The sequence below is a fragment of the Oncorhynchus clarkii genome, chromosome 16 (genome assembly GCF_045791955.1).
Source record: "Oncorhynchus clarkii lewisi isolate Uvic-CL-2024 chromosome 16, UVic_Ocla_1.0, whole genome shotgun sequence".
NCBI classification, from domain to species: Eukaryota; Metazoa; Chordata; class Actinopteri; order Salmoniformes; family Salmonidae; genus Oncorhynchus; species Oncorhynchus clarkii.
Window position 1 is genome coordinate 26,554,974 of NC_092162.1, and position 19,464 is coordinate 26,574,437.

At 41.5% G+C, this 19,464-nt stretch overlaps 1 protein-coding gene across 4 annotated transcripts in view; it reads left to right on the plus strand.

Annotated features, from left to right (window-relative positions):
- The first annotated feature begins 9,423 nt into the window (after positions 1-9,423).
- Positions 9,424-19,464, plus strand: part of LOC139368281 (ataxin-2-like protein) — a 51,538-nt gene continuing 41,497 nt past the window's right edge. The window contains exons 1-2 of one of the 4 annotated variants that reach the window (XM_071107009.1): positions 9,424-9,706; positions 10,191-10,317. In XM_071107009.1, the coding sequence (XP_070963110.1) occupies positions 10,205-10,317 (113 nt within the window). In that variant the 5' untranslated portion in view covers positions 9,424-9,706; positions 10,191-10,204. Of the gene's footprint in view, positions 9,975-10,190; positions 10,318-19,464 lie in introns of all 4 variants that reach the window. The other 3 variants (XM_071107010.1, XM_071107008.1, XM_071107011.1) reach the window with 3 other exon arrangements.

Below are 19,464 nucleotides of genomic sequence, written 5' to 3' on the forward strand. Positions count from 1 at the left end.
GACAGCTCTTTGGTCTTGGCCATAGTGGAGTTTGGAGTGTGACTGTTTGAGGTTGTGGACAGGTGTCTTTTATACTGATAACAAGTTCAAACAGGTGCCATTAATACAGGTAACGAGTGAAGGACAGAGGAGCCTCTTAAAGAAGAAGTTACAGGTCTGTGAGAGCCAGAAATCTTGCTTGTTTGTAGGTGACCAAATACTTATTTTACACCATAATTTGCAAATAAATTCATTAAAAATCCTACAATGAGATTTTCTGGATTTTTGTTCTCATTTTGTCTGTCATAGTTGACACTTTTTAAGTGGGAGAACTTGCACAATTGGTGGCTGACTAAATACTTTTTTGCCCCACTGTATATATGTATATACTGTATTCTATTCTATACCATCTACTACATCTGTCCTATGCCGCACAGCCATCGCTCATCCATATAGAACTCGTAGCATATCATATAGAACTCGTAGCATATCATACATTTAGCAAATTCGTAACATATGGTACGTTTTACAAATTTGTAACATATTCTACGTTTAGAAAATTCGTAACATATAATACGTATTGTAATTCGTAACACATCATATGAAATGGTTGATGGACACATATTAATACATACCATACGAAACGTAATATATAATACTAAATGGTTTGTCTCGGATTTATGTATAGAATAATACGTAATTCATAACAGCCACCCGTAAATATAAGCAGCATATTTACAAAATGAGAAATTCCCGGCCGGAATGTCAGTCTAGAGCCCGCTGGGCCCAAGGCAGGTCCGGCCACCCTGTGTGGCCACCACATCAGAGGCAGGCAAACAGCAGGCAGGGCTCAGAGTGCTGAGGGTGTCCATAAAGATGGCACGTCAGAGTAGGGCCAGTCCACTGTAACAAATCATGTGGCGGGGGGAGGCTCCCCCACAGAAGCAAGCCAGGCCCCCAGGTGGGCCGAGCCAGGCCCCCTGGCGGGCCAAGACAGCCTCTGTGACCAGAGCCGGGGAGGAGAGCAGGCCCAGCGGCGGCGGCTCCCCAACTGAGGCAGACCATACCACAGCAGAGAAGAGCAGATGTGCCTCCTTGGCAGGGGCAGCAGAGGAGAGCAGGCGCGGAACCAGAGGTGGGCCCAGATCAGGAGGTAATGGTTGTAAGTCCAGTGCAGATGACAGATCAGGCTGAACCCCAAGAGCAAGAACCAGTAGTGTCCCTGGAATGGTGTTTGCCCCCGATGAGGTCTGGCGTGTCCCCCACAGTCACGTCAGCAGGACCAGGACTGGAGCTGGGTCAGGTGTTGCACGCTGGGCAGGGGCAGCTTGGACACCTGGAATGGGACCCAGGGCTGTGGCTGGGTCAGGTGAAGTTGTACTGTCAGCAGCTAGTTTACAGTGGTGTGTCTGGGTCCCAGACACACCACTTTGCACTGGAAGTAGCGTTCTGCCGGAAAAACACCCTAATGATGCAAATATGAATGGTATGACACTATATCCTATTAGTATCTGAGGATTTGAAATCACCCCCTTTATTAGAGTCAATTTCTACAAAATTAACAGAACAGAAATGCATGCTTTCAACCGTTCGCTGCCCGCACCCACCTGCCCGACTAGCATCACCACCCTGGACGGTTCCAACCTAGAATATGTGGACAACTATAAATACCTACTTGTCTGGTTAGACTGTAAACTCTCCTTCCAGACTCATATTAAACATCTCCAATCCAAAATCAAATCTAGAATCGGCTTTCTGTTTCGCAACAAAGCCTCCTTCACTCACGCCGCCAAACTTATCCTAGTAAAACTGACTATCCTACCGATCCTCGACTTCGGCGATGTCATCTACAAAATAGCTTCCAATACTCAGCAAACTGGATGCAGTCTATCACAGTGCCATCCGTTTTGTTACCAAATCACCTTATACCACCCACCACTGCAACCTGTATGCTCTAGTCAGCTGTCCCGCGCTACATATTCATCTCCAGACCCACTGGCTCCAGGTCATCTATAAGTCTATGCTAGGTAAAGCTCCACCTTATCTCAGTTCACTGGTCACGATAACAACACCCACCCGTAGCACACGTTCCAGCAGGTATATCTCACTGATCATCCCCAAAGCCAGCACCTCATTTGGCCGCCTTTCCTTCCAGTTCTCTGTTGCCAGTGACTGGAATGAATTGCAGAAATCTCTGAAGCTGGAGACTTTTATTTCCCTCACCAACTTTAAACATCAGCTATCTGAGCAGCTAACTGATCACTGCAGCTGTACATAGTCCATCTGTAAATAGCCCCCCCAATCTACCTACCCCATCCCCATACTATTTGTATTTACTTTCTGCTCTTTTGCACACCAGTATCTCTACTTGCACATCATCATTTGCTCATTTATCACTCCAGTGTTAATCTGCTAAATTGTAGTTATTCGCTCCTATGTCATATTTATTGCCTACCTCCTCATGCCTTTTGCACACACTGTATATAGACTTTCTTTTTTTTCTACTGTGTCATTGGCTTGTTTGTTGTTTATTCCATTCGTAACTCTGTGTTGTTGTCTGTGTCACACTGCTTTGCTTTATCTTGACCAGGTTGCTGTTGTAAATGAGAAGTTGTTCTCAACTAGCCTTCCTGGTTAAATAAAGGTGAAATAAAAATAAATAAGTAGCAAACATATGTATAGTGCTACAATGAAAAAACGGTTTTTGTAACAGTTGACAGTGGGTTTTCCTCCAAATATCTATTGAATGACACAAGTCTTCATGATATCACACCAGGTCTTATTAGCAGAGTGTCTGAGGATTCCAAATCATCCCCCTTTATTGGAGACAACTTCTATAGAGTTAACAATACAGTAACAAATAGGTGTATAGCACTGCCACAGATCTTCATTGAAAGTCACAATTCTCCGTCAGCGGTGGCCATGGTTTTCTACCGAAACAAAAGATCATAATGACGCAAACCATGATCTTTTAACACTGGATCCTATTAGTACAGTCTTTTAGGATTCCAAATCACCCCCTTTAGTAGAGACAACTTCTACAGAATTACCAGTACAGTAGCAAATAGCTGTAATAGTAACAGTACCATAGAAAATAGTTGTATAGCACTGTAAAACAGATTTTTGTCAGTGGTGGCTGTAGTTTTCTGCCGTAAAAATACCCTAAAGATGCAAATCTGAATTGTATAACACTGGATCCTATAAGCAGAGTCTCTGAGGATTCCAAATCACCCCCTTTAGTAGAGACAACTTCTACAGAATTACCAGTACAGTAGCAAATAGCTGTAAAGTGTCCAACAAAGATTCCCTCTCCAGGGAAGAGGTAGGGAAGAACAATTGCGGACTGAAGACAGCAGAGCAGAATGCCTCAAGATGAAAACGTAATTTTCAGTATCTGTAAATCTGACTAAATATCAGCACTTCACTCCACATACTCATATACTCATGGGCAATAACCTTCAATCTGGATAACAACACAAAACAAATTATAAGGCTTGAGAAATGTATCGACCAATATTACCAACACAGTCAACACCCAAAAAATGTCGGAGAGTAAGCATGGAGAACCAAATCCCAAAAGAAAACAAAACTCCTCAACTGACACAGACGATTTATGCTTTTCACCACCTGGAACGGTAAGTGTAGAAACCGACTTGCGAAAGTCGATAAATTATCAATTTGGCATACTTGAACTATCAGTAATGTCACGTTCTTGTGTGTTTTCCTTGTTTTAGTGTTGGTCAGGACGTGAGCTGGGTGGGCATTCTATGTTGTGTGTCTAGTTTGTCTGTTTCTGTGTTTGGCCTGATATGGTTCTCAATCAGAGGCAGTTGTTAGTCATTGTCTCTGATTGGGAACCATATTTAGGTAGCCTGTTTTGTGTTGGGTTTTGTGGGTGGTTGTCTCCTGTGTCAGTGTTTGTACCACGGGACTGGTTCGGGTTTTCATGTTTCTTGTTTTGTAGTTTATTCATGTATAGTTTCGTTATTAAAGAACCATGAATTATAACCACGCTGCGTTTTGGTCCGCCTCTCTTCCACCAGAAGAAAACCGTTACAAGTAAAGATATAAAGGAGTTGAAGGTGAGCCTCGAGATGAGTGACAATGGAAAAAGAAACACAAGCTAAAAGGTACAGTCAATACTATTGAAATGTTCGTTAATAAAGCACTTAAAAAAGAGAACATGTTTCTGAGACAAAGCCTTATTTGAAAGAGATTAGATCTATGCAAGAAATGCTGGTACTGTTTTCACTTTGAAATTATCGGGTATAAATGAGGAACATTTTAAAATTAAATCAATTTTAGAATAAGGCTTTAATTTAACAAAATGTGGAAAAAGTTTAGGATTCTGAGTACTTTCCGAATAGTCCTTTTTCCACACATCTTCATTAAAATTGTTGAATGAATTGTAAATGATAGATATTATATTACTTCACTTTTAGCCAGGTACATACTGATTGTTTTTTCTTATGATCTACTAAGCTATTACAATTATAACTAGCTATACTTATTTCACCATTTACCATAATGAGCGTCAATTCTATTTACCATTATACATGTTTGTAAACTTACCATTAATACTTTTTTGGTTACTACATGATTCCATATGTGTTTTTTCATAGTTTTGATAGATTCACTATTATTCTACAATGTTTTTTTTTTATAAAGGAAAAACTCTTGAATGAGTAGGTGTGTCAACTTTTGACTGGTACTGTAAGTATTCAGACCCTTGGTTATGAGACTCGAAATTGAGCATCCTGTTCCCATTGATCATCCTTGAGATGTTTCTACAACTTGATTAGAGTACACCTGTGGTAAATTCAATTGATTAGACATAATTTGGAAAAGGCACACCTGTCTATATAAAGTTCCATAGTTGACGGGGCATGTCAGAGCAAAAACCGAGCCACGAGGTCGAAGGAATTGTCCGTAGAGCTCCGAGACAGGATTGTGTCGGAGCACAAATCTGGGGAAGGGTACTAAAAAAATGTCTGCATCATTGAAGGTCCCCAAGAACACAGTGGCCTCCATCATTCTTCAATGGAAGAAGGTTGGGACCCCCAAGACTCTTCCTAGAGCTGGCCGCCCGGCCAAACTGAGCAATTGGGGGAGAAGGGCCTTGATCTTGGAGGTGATCAAGAACCTGAGTTCCACTGTGGAGATGGGAGAACATTTCAGAAGGACAACCATATCTGCAGCACTCCACCAATCAGGCCTTTATGGTAGAGTGGCCAGACAGAAGCCACTCCTCAGTATAAGGCACATGACAGCCCGCTTGGAGTTTGCCAAAAGGCATCTAAAGGACTCTCAGACCATGAGAAACAAGATAATCTGGTCTGATGAAACCAAGGTTGAACTCTTTGGCCTGAATGCCAATCATCACATCTGGAGGAAACCTGGAACCATCCCTACGGTGAAGCATGGTGGTGGCAGCATCATGCTGTGGGGATGTTTTTCAGCGGTAAGGACTGGAAGAATTGTCAGGATCGAGGAAAAGATTAACGGAGATCCTTGATGAAAACCTGTTCCAGACCTCAGACTGCGGAAAAGGTTCACCTTACAACAGGGCAATGACCCTAAGCAAACAGGCAAGACAATGCATGAGTGGCTTCAGGACTCTGAATGTCCTTGAGTGGCCCAGCCAGAGCCCAGACTTGAACCCGATTGACCATTTCTGGATAGACCTGAAAATAGCTGTGCAGCGACGCTCCCCATCCAACCTGAATAGCTTGAGAGGATCTGCAGAGAAGAATGGGAGAAACTCCCAAAATACAGGTGTGTCAAGCTTGAAGCATCATACCTAAGAAGACTCAATGCTGTAATCGCTGCCAAAAGTGCTTCAACAAAGTACTGAGTAAAGGGTCTGAATACTTATGGAAATGTGATATTTCCATATTTTGTTTTTTTATAAATGCGCCCTAGCAACAAATAAGTCCGTGACCTCTGCGATTTCCCTTCAAAGTAAGAGTCCCGCAACGAAGTTGGTGAAAGAAAAAAAAAATGGTCGAAATTCGTCGTATTTTATGAGGAAATGTGAGCAGACTTTTTTTTTTTTTTTACAGTATGAAGAAATAAACAAGTTAATCGCCGTTATAGCAAAAATTATATTATAGCATTGACATTATTGTTACCAGCATTAAAAGTAATTAGATAGTTACTTATTATGGTAGTTAAATAGTTATTATGGTAACAATGGTAATACAAATTACAATATTGATATTATTAATAATATTATAATAATTATAACAATCAACTTATTCATATTGCACAATGTTTAGTGCGTTTTTTCATATTGAACATACTCAGCGGTGACCTGTTATTCAGGGCAGGTTTTGAGCCCATCCTGTTTAGCTAAAATATATTGTTGCCTGTTTTGCATGTTATTTGGGATTCATTTGTGTCATATCAGTTTACAAACAATGTAAAAACACGTTTATTGAGCAAATAAAGCCACATTACAAACTATCTCTTTTTTGCCGACTTGAGTAAGGCAGCTCCAAAATACATGTGTTTCAGCCTAGCCCAGTGCTTTCTGTGGTGGAGCGGGAGCCAGCGGAAAATACAGAGCATAGGCATTGGTAATCTTCTCTAGTTGCGCCGTGATTGGCTCAGTGTTCTGTCACTCATAGGGACACTACGTCACCTCATAATGTACAGGGAGAGCTAGGCAATTCAAGCCCCCTTTGGTGCTGCCATAGATTTACATTAGAAGTGCCCATCCCTCATTGGCCATAAATAAAATGACTTAAAATCACGTTAGATCTACTGTAGCTTTGATTGGACTGATCATGTCAACATCATACTTTCAAAATCTTACCTAGCAAGCAGTCATCATGATGAATCACCTCGACAATCTACTGGCAAATCCTTTTCAATCCTTGTTACATGAAGAAAAATTATAGATAAAACGTATCGGTGCTCATCGGCCATTGGACATAAACATTACACAACAAGTCAGAAAAAGCTAATTCTACAATGAGTGGTTTGGAAGGAATCAATGGCTAACTGCAAGAGTTGCAAAGCAATCACTATTTTGCTTCCCTTGCCTGCTACTTGGTGGAGAGGATGTGTGGTCAAAGTCTGGGTTTAAGGATTTAAAATATCTGTCTGAAAGAGTTTCTTTTCCAGGCTTAAAAGTATCAACATTCACACGCAACCACATGGGCTAGAAAAGGTTGAATACATTGGTCATGCTGTCAATCCAGAATGACTTCTGCCGCATTCAAAACAACTGGAAAATCGGAACTGGGAAATCTCAGACTTCAATGAGTTCAAGACATCTGGGAACATAAGTTTTTTGAACCGTCATCAAACTCGGAATTCCAAGATGGGAACTCAGGCCTCTTTCTAGAGCTCCGACCTGAAGATCACTGACATCATGATTCAAACTTTTTTTTTTCCAGAGTTCACAGTTGTCTTGATAGCACCATAAATCCAGAGAATGCCAGACTTTAATGACAAAGTTTCATGACAAAATTTGCCCACAAGAAGGACTGTCGTGCCACCTTCCTGTTCAAGTGATCACAAAATGTATTGTATGCTGCTGCATAAATGATATGATATGCCAGGAAGATATGTATACGGTAGCTAAGAAAGTAATACTAAGTGTATGTCGTGTACTAAGCTATTAGTAGCCCGTATGCCTTACCCTAATAATTTGGTCCCTTTCCCCCTCAGAACTTAGCCTACTGTTCAGACTTGGTAGTGCACATGTAGCCTATAGCCTGTTTTAGAGAAATGCCATAATTGAATATTGTAAGAGCTCTCTTTGTCTGCTTATATGCCTCCTTCATTTATTCTATGGTTCTGTCTTGGTGTACAGGGAGAATACTGTAAGAATGGCCCATGTTCTGAATTATGCTGCTGTACGTTTAAAAAGTATTGAACAAATAGCTATATTGACTAAGTCCATCTTAGCTCGCTCATGAATATCTTTATCGAAATTACAGATGGCCTCTTATTTGCTCATTGTTCTCTTATGGCATAGTTTGTACATCTCAATTGTTATAGGCCCATTGCTTATATAGGTCTATCTAATTAGTATCTTATTCATAATTTTAGGCAATGTTGGAATGACTGAATTGTTTTGGTTACTTTGTGCATTATAATTAGCTCATGTGCTTTTCTTGACGAGGAGGAGATACTAAATAATGTTGTTGGGTCTGTAACCATGTTTCCCCAGTTACAGTCTCTTCCCATTCAAATGTTTGTTTTTAACTAGAAGTTCAGTAACAGACCCATGTAATTCCAGTTGATATTGTGAGGGTTGTTTTGCTATCGTTTTTAAAACGGCAGTAAATGAGGCTGAATGAACTGTTTCGCTGCCAGACAAGGCTCCACTGATAGCCAGGTGTAGCAGTGGTAAGGATTCACTTTATGGTGCTGAAAGGAAAGTTCTATTGTTGGGACAGCTTTATGTAGGCTATAACAGTTTTTGGGCACCATTTGTCACCGTTATAGTGCAATTAATGTATTGTCCAGAATTGTGTAGTGGCTTTGCTGCATGCAACCCCCTGAAAATGTTGAATTTGCCTCATGAAGATTTACATGCTAAAATTGCCCCTGGACATACTACAGTGCCTTCAGAAAGTATTTTGTGCACATTTTGTTGTGTTACAGACTGAATTTAAAATGGATTATATTGCGATTTTGTGTCACTGGCCAACAAACAATACCTCAATGTCAAAGTGGAATTATGGTTTTAGACATTTTTTTTTAATTAAAAATGAAAAGCTAAAATATCTTGAGTCAATAAGTGTTCAACCCATTTGTTATGGCAAGTCTAAATAAGTTGTATGGACTGTTTAACATTATTATTTTTTATGACTACCTCATCTCTGTACCCCACACATCTGTAAGGTCCCTCAGTCTCAACCACTGAAAATGAATTACTTAAAAATCATACAATGTGATTTTCTGGATTTTTGTTTTAGATTCCGTCTCTCACAGTTGAAGTGTACCTATGATAAAAATGTCAGACCTCTACATGCTTTGTAAGTAGGAAAACCTGCAAAATCGGCAGTGTATCAAATACTTGTTCTCCCCACTGTATATGCCCAATATGAGAAAACGATTGGATTTAGGCTGATGGGTCACGATTTAAAATGAGCAGCCACGCTCCTCTGGATATTAACTCTGTGGATTTAGAAGCTAGAAGTGCTCCTGAGTATAATGGACACCCCTTTCACTGCAACACAAGATACAGAAAAGTGTGTAAGTGCAATAAATGATAGTACACACACAAAACACATTGTTGACCATTTTGGCTTGAACAAAGAAAAAAACGTATCTTATAGAAATACTTTTACTCGATAACTAGTAGAAAATACATCGATAATTGTGCATCATTGTCAACCCAATTATTACACACGATGGGACTCTTATTCTGAAGGATTCCAAAAAAATCCCTGACCCGGAACAATTGATTTATTATTGGCTTGTGACGACCACTCAACAGCGCTCTGATCGAGTGAACCTTACATCGAGAGGTGGCGAGCGACTGCGGGTTTTCATCCCGAAACCTGAAGAAAATACAATTTAAAACGCCTATGACCAGTATACTAGCATCACAACTGAGATTCAAATTTTTAACCTTCAAGAAGAATAAGTCAAGTTGACCTAAAGAAGCAAGTAATCCAGACAGGGAAGCTACCAAGCGAATGTCCAAGAGACTGCTAGCTAGCTAACGTAGCTAGCTTGGATCAGAAGAATCCTAAACCACGATCTGGTGTGAAAACATTGCTATTTTGTATCGACTTATTCTCTGTGTAGCAACAAAGTAGCCAGCCAGGGAATACAATCAGAAATCAAGGTATATTTTAATGTCGGGCCGCCTTACTGTAGCTTTCCAGTTTGCGATGCCAATTACTATTAGCGTTAGTTAGCATGCCAGTTCTCAGTCATTGAGATTAATACAGGCTAAACGAATTATTTGGGACTCCCTAAAAACACTCAACTAAGATACAGCTACGACCGGAAGTGACCATCGGTAGCAGGTTAGGACTGCATTTTCGCTAACCCTACCCCTTTTCCTAACATTAACATTAACCTAGCTAGTTAATTATACTAACCTTCAACGTTAATTCTCCAAACATGCTGCTTGAGTTCTCCAAACCTGCTACGAAAAAGTAACTTCCCGTTGTAGGTGTATCAAATTGTCTCCAATTATTTGCTCGAATAATATTTAGTTTTGTAACTTGATTTTGTGAAAGCTTGCTGCTTGGCCATGTTGAAACAACAGCCCAGCTCATGTGGGCGAAAAACATCCAACTGGACTCCGGGCCCTGCCAGTATGTCTTCCACGGCCAGTGGAATCAACAACAGAGCACAGGTTGGGAGGTGAGTGAAATTAGGATGTCCAGATAGGAAAGGCTGGTGATTTTTATCATGGCTTCAAGGCCTACCGGTCAAAGCATGTGTAGCTTGTTGTGGTGGGAAATGGGGTTATGTTGATGGGCCTGTGAAAATATATTGTGTGTGATTGACAAGTTCTTATGGAAGCTGTTTCAAGGCACCAAGAAAAGATGTCATCTATCAGTTGACAAGAGGTTACTACATGCCACGCCCACTATGCCACACCCACTGCTGCTAGCACTGTCTCTGGTCCACACTCCAGCGCAGTAGGTGGCGGTAATGTACCAATAACGTTGGATGCCACCCTCCAAAAACCTCACTGAAGGAGGCTGCTAGCTAGCTAGGGGACACCGGTGCACTATGGGAGAATCTCAATTGCCTACTCCTCGCATCCTCTGTCCTTTCTCCTTGCTTCTTTCTCAAAACTCATTGAATGAGAAAGCCAGAGGTCCCTCCTCCCTGACCACCTTCAATGTGTTTTGAAAAGGTGTGGAGGGACACAAGGAGTTTGAAATTGAGATTCCCCCGGTGTATTTTGCCCCCGCCTGCTGAAAACTGTTTTCTGTTAACATTACTTAGAGGGAAGTAGCTAGCTAGCAGCCTCAATGGCAGTGGGCGCTGGATGTCGTGACAAGTAGTGGGCACGCCATGTAGTAACCGCGGTCCGCAGATGGAGTTGTGACATAGTACAAAAAAACAAATCTGACTTACTGTGAGAGTACTGTAACTCATAGGGTTTAGCATTTTTGAACACCTGTAACTGCCATTTCCTGCAATCTACAGCAAAACATATATACTGTGTTAGGGTGTGGTGCCTGGCCTTAAATGGTGACAAAAACAATTGTGTTAATGTTTTTACGTAGTGGCGCAGCTAGTCCACAAGGTGGTGCAATGCCCCTCTTACAGTCTTTGGGGAGAACCCTGCAATATCTGTATATTAAAGGTCCTGAACAGTGGAAATCATGTTTTCTGTCAAATTGGATGATACTTGGATAAAGCCAGTTAAAATTAGGGTTACCTAAGCATGAACAATGACTGTAGCTGGTACTTTGATTAAGTTACTGGTCTCCTCCCTCATGTCAAACACTTGGAATCAGGAGGCAGGCATCGATTTTAAATGTACACCAATGGTAGCGTGTTATCATCTTTACTAATGTTAGTATGTACCGCCTTGAAGGAAAATTCCACCAAAAACCACTCATTCCTATAATTTAGTTTTACATGACAAAAAATATTGTTCTTTACATATTAGTGTTAACAAATGTTTCCTGTTGTCGTTATAATGAAGTTGGAAGCAATGTGAAAATCATTGTGGAAATCTGTTAAACCCTCTTTTAAATGACACATTTCTCGAGGTAGGAATACCACAAAAATATGATCAATGGCTTATTCAAGAGAAGACAACCTCCTGCGTTATGACATTGGGAAGTATTGAAATCTGACATGTATGATCGTTTTCGCAATCTAAAAGTCGTATTCCTATTAACTTTCAGCGTAGTGAGAGCGGCTTTATCGCAATGCGATGTCATACTGTCCAAATTTATCCCTGCTTGAACGGCAATAGCTCAAATACACATGGCAACATGAAATGACCCAGGGAATCGAAAGAACATCAGAGATGCACCAAAACAATATAACATTCAAAATGGGTGAATCTTTTATTTTTAACCGTCATCACGTGTTGGTTTGGCTTTGTTTACAAAGATACTGGTAACCTTTACTCTGTGGTGTGACTGTTAGCTAGCAAGCTACTTACCAGCATGCCGGCAAAAGCACACACTGTGCTGTGACTAGATGCCAGAGTAAATTTAACGTTACACTATTTTGTGAAGAAATCCAACAGCAGTCTGCTTTTAATTTCGGGTGGACAGGCTGCACCGAAAATTACAGGTGTGTGTGTGTGTGTGTGCAGTGTACATTAGAGCAAAGTTGCTTCATCAATTCGGTAGACCGTTTGATGGGTCTTACCAGGAAGCTAATACGGATGCTGTTATTATTTCACTTTCCAGCACCTTTTCTCTTTTCACTATCTTAAAGCAGACATTTTAGAAAATTCAACATCTATTCTGTCTGCACAGCTTCCCAGACAACATCTGCTGCAGGATTACAAAATGACTGCAGCAGTCATACAAAATCAGATTTCCCAAAGCAAGTAGGAGGCAAGTAGGAGTCCATAGCTGGATTTGTCTCCTACTTCAATACCCACCTGCTTCAAGATGTCTACTATTATCGACTACAGCTCGGCCTTCTATACCACAGTGCCCGATAAGCTCATTAGAAAGCTCACGGCCCTGGGTCTGAATTCCTCCCTATGCAACTGGATCCTGGACTTCCTGAAGGGCCCCCCAATGGTGGTGAAGGTAGGCAACATTACCTCCTCGACACTGGTTCTCAACATGGGGGCCCAACAAGGGTGCGTCCTCAGTCCTCTCCTGTATTCCCTGTATACCCACAACTGCGTAGACTCGCACAGTTACAACTCCATCGTCAAGTTCGCTGATGAAGCAACAGTAGTAGGCTTGATTGCCAAAAATGACGAGGGAGGAGGTGGGCACTCTAAAGGTGTGGTGCCAGGTAAACAACCTATCCCTTAACGGTAGCAAAATAAAGGAGCTGATTGTGGACTTCAGGAGGAACCAGGCTGGACATGCCCCCATCTTCATCAACGGGGCTGCTGTGGAGATGGTAAATAACTCTACCTCCACGGATCGCAAGGCTCTTCACAGGGTGACAGTTGAAGACGGAAGTTTACATACACCTTAGCCAAATACATTGAAACTCAGTTTTTCACAATTTCTGACATTTAATCCAAGTAAAAATTCCCTGTCTTAGGTCAGTTAGGATCACCACTTTATTTTAAGAATGTGACATTTCTGAATAAAAGTAGTGATTTATTTAATTGTAATTTTATTTGAGCTTTTATTTATTTCATCATATTGCCAGTGGGTCAGAAGTTTACAAACTCAATTAGTATTTGGTAGCATTGCCTTTAAATTGTTTAACTTGGGTCAACTATTTCAGGTAGCCTTCCACAAGCTTCCCACAATAAGTGGGGTGAATTTTGTCCCATTCCTCCTGACAGAGCTGGTGTAACAGTCAGGTTTGCAGGTCTCCTTGCTCGCACACACTTTTTCAGTTCTGCCCACACATTTTCTATAGGATTGAGGTCAGGACTTTGTGATGGCCACTCCAATACCTTGACTTTGTTGTCCTTAAGCCATTTTGCCACAACTTTGGAAGTATGCTTGGGGTCATTGTCCATTTGGAAGACCCATTTGCAACCAAGCTTCCGTGTCTCTCTCTCTGTCTCTCTCGGGAGTTGACTTAACAACCGGATCGTAAATACCTGGCAGAAACTCTCCCTTTGGCTCTGCAGTATTGAGAATGGAATGTCTGAGTACAACAGTGAGTACGACTTTGCCAAAACCTCAAACAATGAACATTGGGACAATATATTTCAATATCCAAATGTTGGGAATTATGACAGATGGAATATGGAAAATTAGTCTATTTTGTCATGTCATTAAACTTAGCAGAAATAAGTTATAATGGAAACATTGTAACTGAGCGCTTTCACAATGTGTATATCAGATTTACATCTAAATGTTGTAGAACTTATATGAATAAATATAGCAATGTGATTTTATCCTTCTAAATGAGAATTGTTTTTCTTGTAAAACTTGTGCCAATCAGTAGCTATGCCCAAGTGAGCTCAGAGTTTGTGTCAACATGATGGAACTGCCTTTCTGGCCAGAGTGTTTAAAAGGATTTGTAACAAAATGTACATTAGACCAAGCAGGTGGACGGTGTAAGCCGGATGTCATGAAATGGTTAAAACTACAAGACCAGAAAATGGTAAGACCTACAAACTAGAGGAGTGAAGAAGTTGAAGACTAGAGCAAAACATTCCCAGTCTGCAGCTGGTATGTGATGTGGTCTAGGTCAATTGACCAAGACGAGAGGGAAGGACAAATCTCTCTCACCAGCATAGATACCTCAGAGGTTTCTACTCTAACGGACAGGGGGAAGTGCAGATCCCACTGTACACCTTTTGGCGTATCCAGTCTAACGAACACTCCCAAGACAGGAGCCGACAACTAAGGACATTGACATCTGGTGGACAACCCGAGACTTGCATCGAACTACTCGCCATAAACGGATAGTGGTTTCAACAGAGAGACGACAGAGAAAGACATCTAAGCGTAAATATATGTTGCACTTGTAATCCGAATGAGTGGCTGTTAGGGTGGTAAATATTTATGGTGATTTATGTATGTAGGATAAGTCCACTCTCTCCCGCTCTTTATCCCCCCTTCCATTGTGTAACAAGCCGTCATATTGGGTTAGTCCACTAGGGACTTATCGATTACTAATATAAAATGAAAACCTATACCGTGTGTCTTTTGTGTTTCTGTGTGATTATTTAGTTAGGCTTAATTATTTATTTACTAACTTTGTGAATTGCTGATTAATCACTCAGGCTAGGTTTCTTGTGGATTAAGATATTTGTGAAGTCCAGAATGAGACAGGTAATAATTGACTGTATTGATGTAAGAGATCTATGTATCTTTAGAGTTTAAGTCGGGAGATGGGGCACCACGGGAAAAGTTGTTTAAAGTGTGACTAAGTTCCTAATGCCTATTGTTACATGATTAATTTAATCGAGTACTAATTGAACAGAGTAAGTAATTATTTGATAAATAGCAGTCATCACATTAATGGTAGTCACGACACTATTAAACACTCGGAATCTGAATCCTGCTAAATTGACGCGGGGTACATGGGTCCCCCTCCCCATCAACCTCTGTAGTTTGTTGCGCTTCTTAAAGCCTAAGTAATTCACTTTTACTTGGTTTGATATCACATTTAGTTGCTTTGTAATTTTTTAAGCATTTGGATGAGCGATGAGTGTTATGAATCAATGGTACCTGCACACTTTAAAGGCCGGGTCCCAATATTAGGCTTATGGCAAAAATATTTTATGTCAAATGATGTCAAACCATTATTTCTCATGAGTATTCATGTTGATCAATATTTCCTGCTATTCTGACCTATTGTAAATGATCAAATAAATATCTGATCAAATAAATATATATATATATATATATACACACTGCTCAAAAAAATAAAGGGAACACTTAAACAACACAATGTAACTCCAAGTCAATCACACTTCTGTGAAATCAAACTGTCCACTTAGGAAGCAACACCGTAGGAGGGCAACAACCCAGCAGCAGGACCGCTACCTCCGCCTTTGTGCAAGGAGGAGCAGGAGGAGCACTGCCAGAGCCCTGCAAAATGACCTCCTGCAGGCCACAAATGTGCATGTGTCTGCTCAAACGGTCAGAAACAGACTCCATGAGGGTGGTAATGAGGGCCCGACGTCCACAGGTGGGGGTTGTGCTTACAGCTCAAAACCGTGCAGGACGTTTGGCATTTGCCAGAGAACACCAAGATTGGCAAATTCGCCACTGGCGCCCTGTGCTCTTCACAGATGAAAGCAGGTTCACACTGAGCACATGTGACAGACGTGACAGAGTGGAGACGCCATGGAGAACGTTCTGCTGCCTGCAACATCCTCCAGCATGACCGGTTTGGCGGTGGCATTTCTTTGGGGGGCCGCACAGCCCTCCATGTGCTCGCCAGAGGTAGCCTGACTGCCATTAGGTACCGAGATGAGATCCTCAGACCCCTTGTGAGACCATATGCTGTTGCGGTTGGCCCTGGGTTCCTCCTAATGCAAGACAATGCTAGACCTCATGTGGCTGGAGTGTCAGCAGTTCCTGCAAGAGGAAGGCATTGATGCTATGGACTGGCCCGCCCGTTCCCCAGACCTGAATCCAATTGAGCACATCTGGGACATCATGTCTCGCTCCATTCACCAACGCCACGTTGCACCACAGACTGTCCAGGAGTTGGCGGATGCTTTAGTCCAGGTCTGGGAGGAGATGCCTCAGTAGGTGATGGATGGTCTCATCAGGAGCATGCCCAGGCGTTGTAGGGAGGTCATACAGGCACGTGGAGGCCACACACACTACTGAGCCTCATTTTGACTTGTTTTAAGGACATTACATCAAAGTTGGATCAGCCTGTAGTGTGGTTTTCCACTTTAATTTACATTTCCATTGATAATTTTTGTGTGATTTTGTAGTCAGCACATTCAACTATGTAAAGAAAAAAAGTATTTAATAAGAATATTTCATTCATTCAGTTCTAGGATGTTATTTTAGTGTTCCCTTTATTTTTTTGAGCAGTGTTTATAATTCTGAACATATTGTCATTTATGATGCTAATGTAGAGGCACCAATAAATTGTCCAGTACACTTATTGTATGCTGTTTTCATGTACATTCCCTTATGTCTAATCTTATAAGTTGACCCAGGCTTTACTAATTCTTGTGAAGAAGCTTATCAGTGAACTGTATTCTGTAATTGCTTACAAATCAATGGAAATGCAATTGTGTGTTGCTGCTGTTTGTCTGATGTCCAACAGTCCATGATTAGCTCTGTTGACCATGTGAGCATTTTGCAGAGAAGATGGGTTGAGGCATACTATTTAGGCTTGTAATGACATGTGGCCCATTGTTTACCTTGTTACCTGGCAATGAACACAAGGGTGTATCAAAGAGCAGTTAGTCAAGGTGAGCTCATGAATATAATATCCCTGCCCACTCAGCCTGTTCTTTCAGGCTTCCTGATTGTTAAAGATGAGAGAGGGTACAATTTCTTAAATTCAGAGCATTTTAATAGTGTAAAAAAGGGTATGTCTTACCTCATCAGAACCCAAAGCAAGTTTTGTTTTAATCCATTACTTACTCCATGAGATCAAAATAATACAAATGTTGAGCTATACAGTGTTTGTTTACAATTGCATGGTCTACAAACATTGTATAGCTTAACTTTTTTTAAATGATTTTGATCTCATGGATGGTCAGTCATTGCCTCCATATGTGAGAGTCCTTGCTTCTATGTATTTGAGACTGGTTACGTTTCTTCTGCCCCATTTCTCAGCCGTTTACCAAATAAAGTGGCAAGGAGTACGCTTTGTTTTTGTTTGAATCCCAGATTGACCCTTTTATAAGTGGTTGACCTGCAGGACTATTCAATCAAATGTAGTTATAGAGCCCTTTTTACAACAGCAGTTGCAGTCACAAAGTGCTAATACAGAAACCTAGCCTAAAACCTCAGAGCGCAAGCGGCTAGGGAGAAACCTAGAGGGATGAACCAGGCTCTGAGGGGTGGCAAGTCCTCGTCTGACTGGGCCGGTTGGAGATTCTAAGAGTACATGGCATTAAGGACAGATCGTTCTTCAAGATGTTTAACCATTCATAGAAGACCAGCAGGGTTCAAATAATAATCACAGTGGTTGTAAATGGCGCAAGAGGTAAGCACCTCAAGAGTTACTGGCAGTTGGCTTTTCATAGCTGAGCATTTAGAGGTCGAGACAGCATGTCCAGGGGGGGTCAGGCTTCCATAGCCGCATGTAGAACAGCAGAAACTGGATTAGCAGAACGAACAGGTGGGCTAGGGACGTGGACAGTCAGGAGTCATGCAAGGTAGTCCTGAGGCATGGTCTTAGGGCTCAGGTCCTCCAGGAGGGGACAGAGAGATGGGAGATTTAGAGGGAGCATATCTAAGATCACACAGGACAACAATATAAGACTAGAATTACACCAGATATAAGACTGACCCTAGCCCCCCGGCACATAGACTATTGCAGCATAGATACAGGAGACTGAGACAGGGTGGGGGTCAGGGACACTGGCCCCTTCCAAAGTCACCCCCAGACAGGGATGACCAGGCAGGTTATGACCCCACACACTTTGGCAAAGCACAGCCCCCCCCACCACCAAAGGGAAATCAATGGGCCACTAACTTATTACCCAGAGACAAGGCTGAATATCGGCCACAAAGATCTCCCCACCGCACGAGTCCAAGGACAGGAAGGATGGAAGAGCGCGAGCAAGCCAGTGACTCAGCCCAGGTAATATGGTCAGAGGCAGAGAATCCCAGTGAAGATAGGAAAGCCGGCCAGGCAGAGACAACAAGGGTGGTTTGTCACTCCAATGCCTTGCCGTTCGCCTTCGCACCCCTGGGCCAGACTACACTCAACCATAGGACCTACTGAAGAGATCAGTCTTCAGTAAAGCCTTAAAGGTCGAGACTAAGTATCCAGCTCTCACATGGATCGGCAGACCATTCAATAAAAATGTAGCTCTATAGGAGAAAGTCCTGCCTCCAGCTGTTTGCTTAGATATTCTGCATCTTGGAATAGGATCCAGTAGACAACTGGAAGGTTTAGAGGCAATTACTTTTTAAATATTTTTTTTTGCAGTGCAACTACATCTAGGGTATTACACAAGGTTTAGGTCCTCGGTTAGGCGGTTAACTTATTTTTGTACTCCCACATCCTTGGATAGGTGGAGGGAGTCTGGAAAGGAATTGAGAAATCTTTGGGTTGTTCGAGAATTTATAATGCTTTTGATAATCATGGGTTGGGGTCTAAGCACATTTTTTTTTTTGTGATTGCAAACATCATAACGTGGTCTGACGAGACAGAATTATGAGGAAAAACATTTAGATCGACAATATCTATTCCATGCGATCCATGGTATGATTGTGGCAATATTTTTTTTATTTCTCCTTTTTATTAAACCAGGTATTCCAGTTGAGAACAAGTTCTCATTTACAACTGTGACTTGGCCAAGATAAAGCAAAGCAGTGCGACACCGACAACAACACAGTTACACATGGAATAAACAAACGTACAGTCAATAACACAATAGAAAAAAGTATATACAGTGTGTGCAAATGGCGTAAGGAGGTAAGCCAATAAATAGGCCACAGTAGCGAAGTAATTACAATTTAGCAAATCAACACGAGTGATAGATGTGCAGATGATGATGTGCAAGTAGAAATACTGGTGTGCAAAAAAGTAAATAAAACAATATGGGAATGAGGTAGGTAGATTGGATGGGCTATTTACAGATGGGCTGTGTACAGCTGCAGCGATCGGTATGCTGCTCAGATAGCTGATGCTAAAAGTTAGTGAGGGAAATAAAAAAATTGCAATTCGTTCCAGTCATTTGGCAGCAGAGAACTGGAAAGAAAGACTGCAATGGCAGAGGTGTTG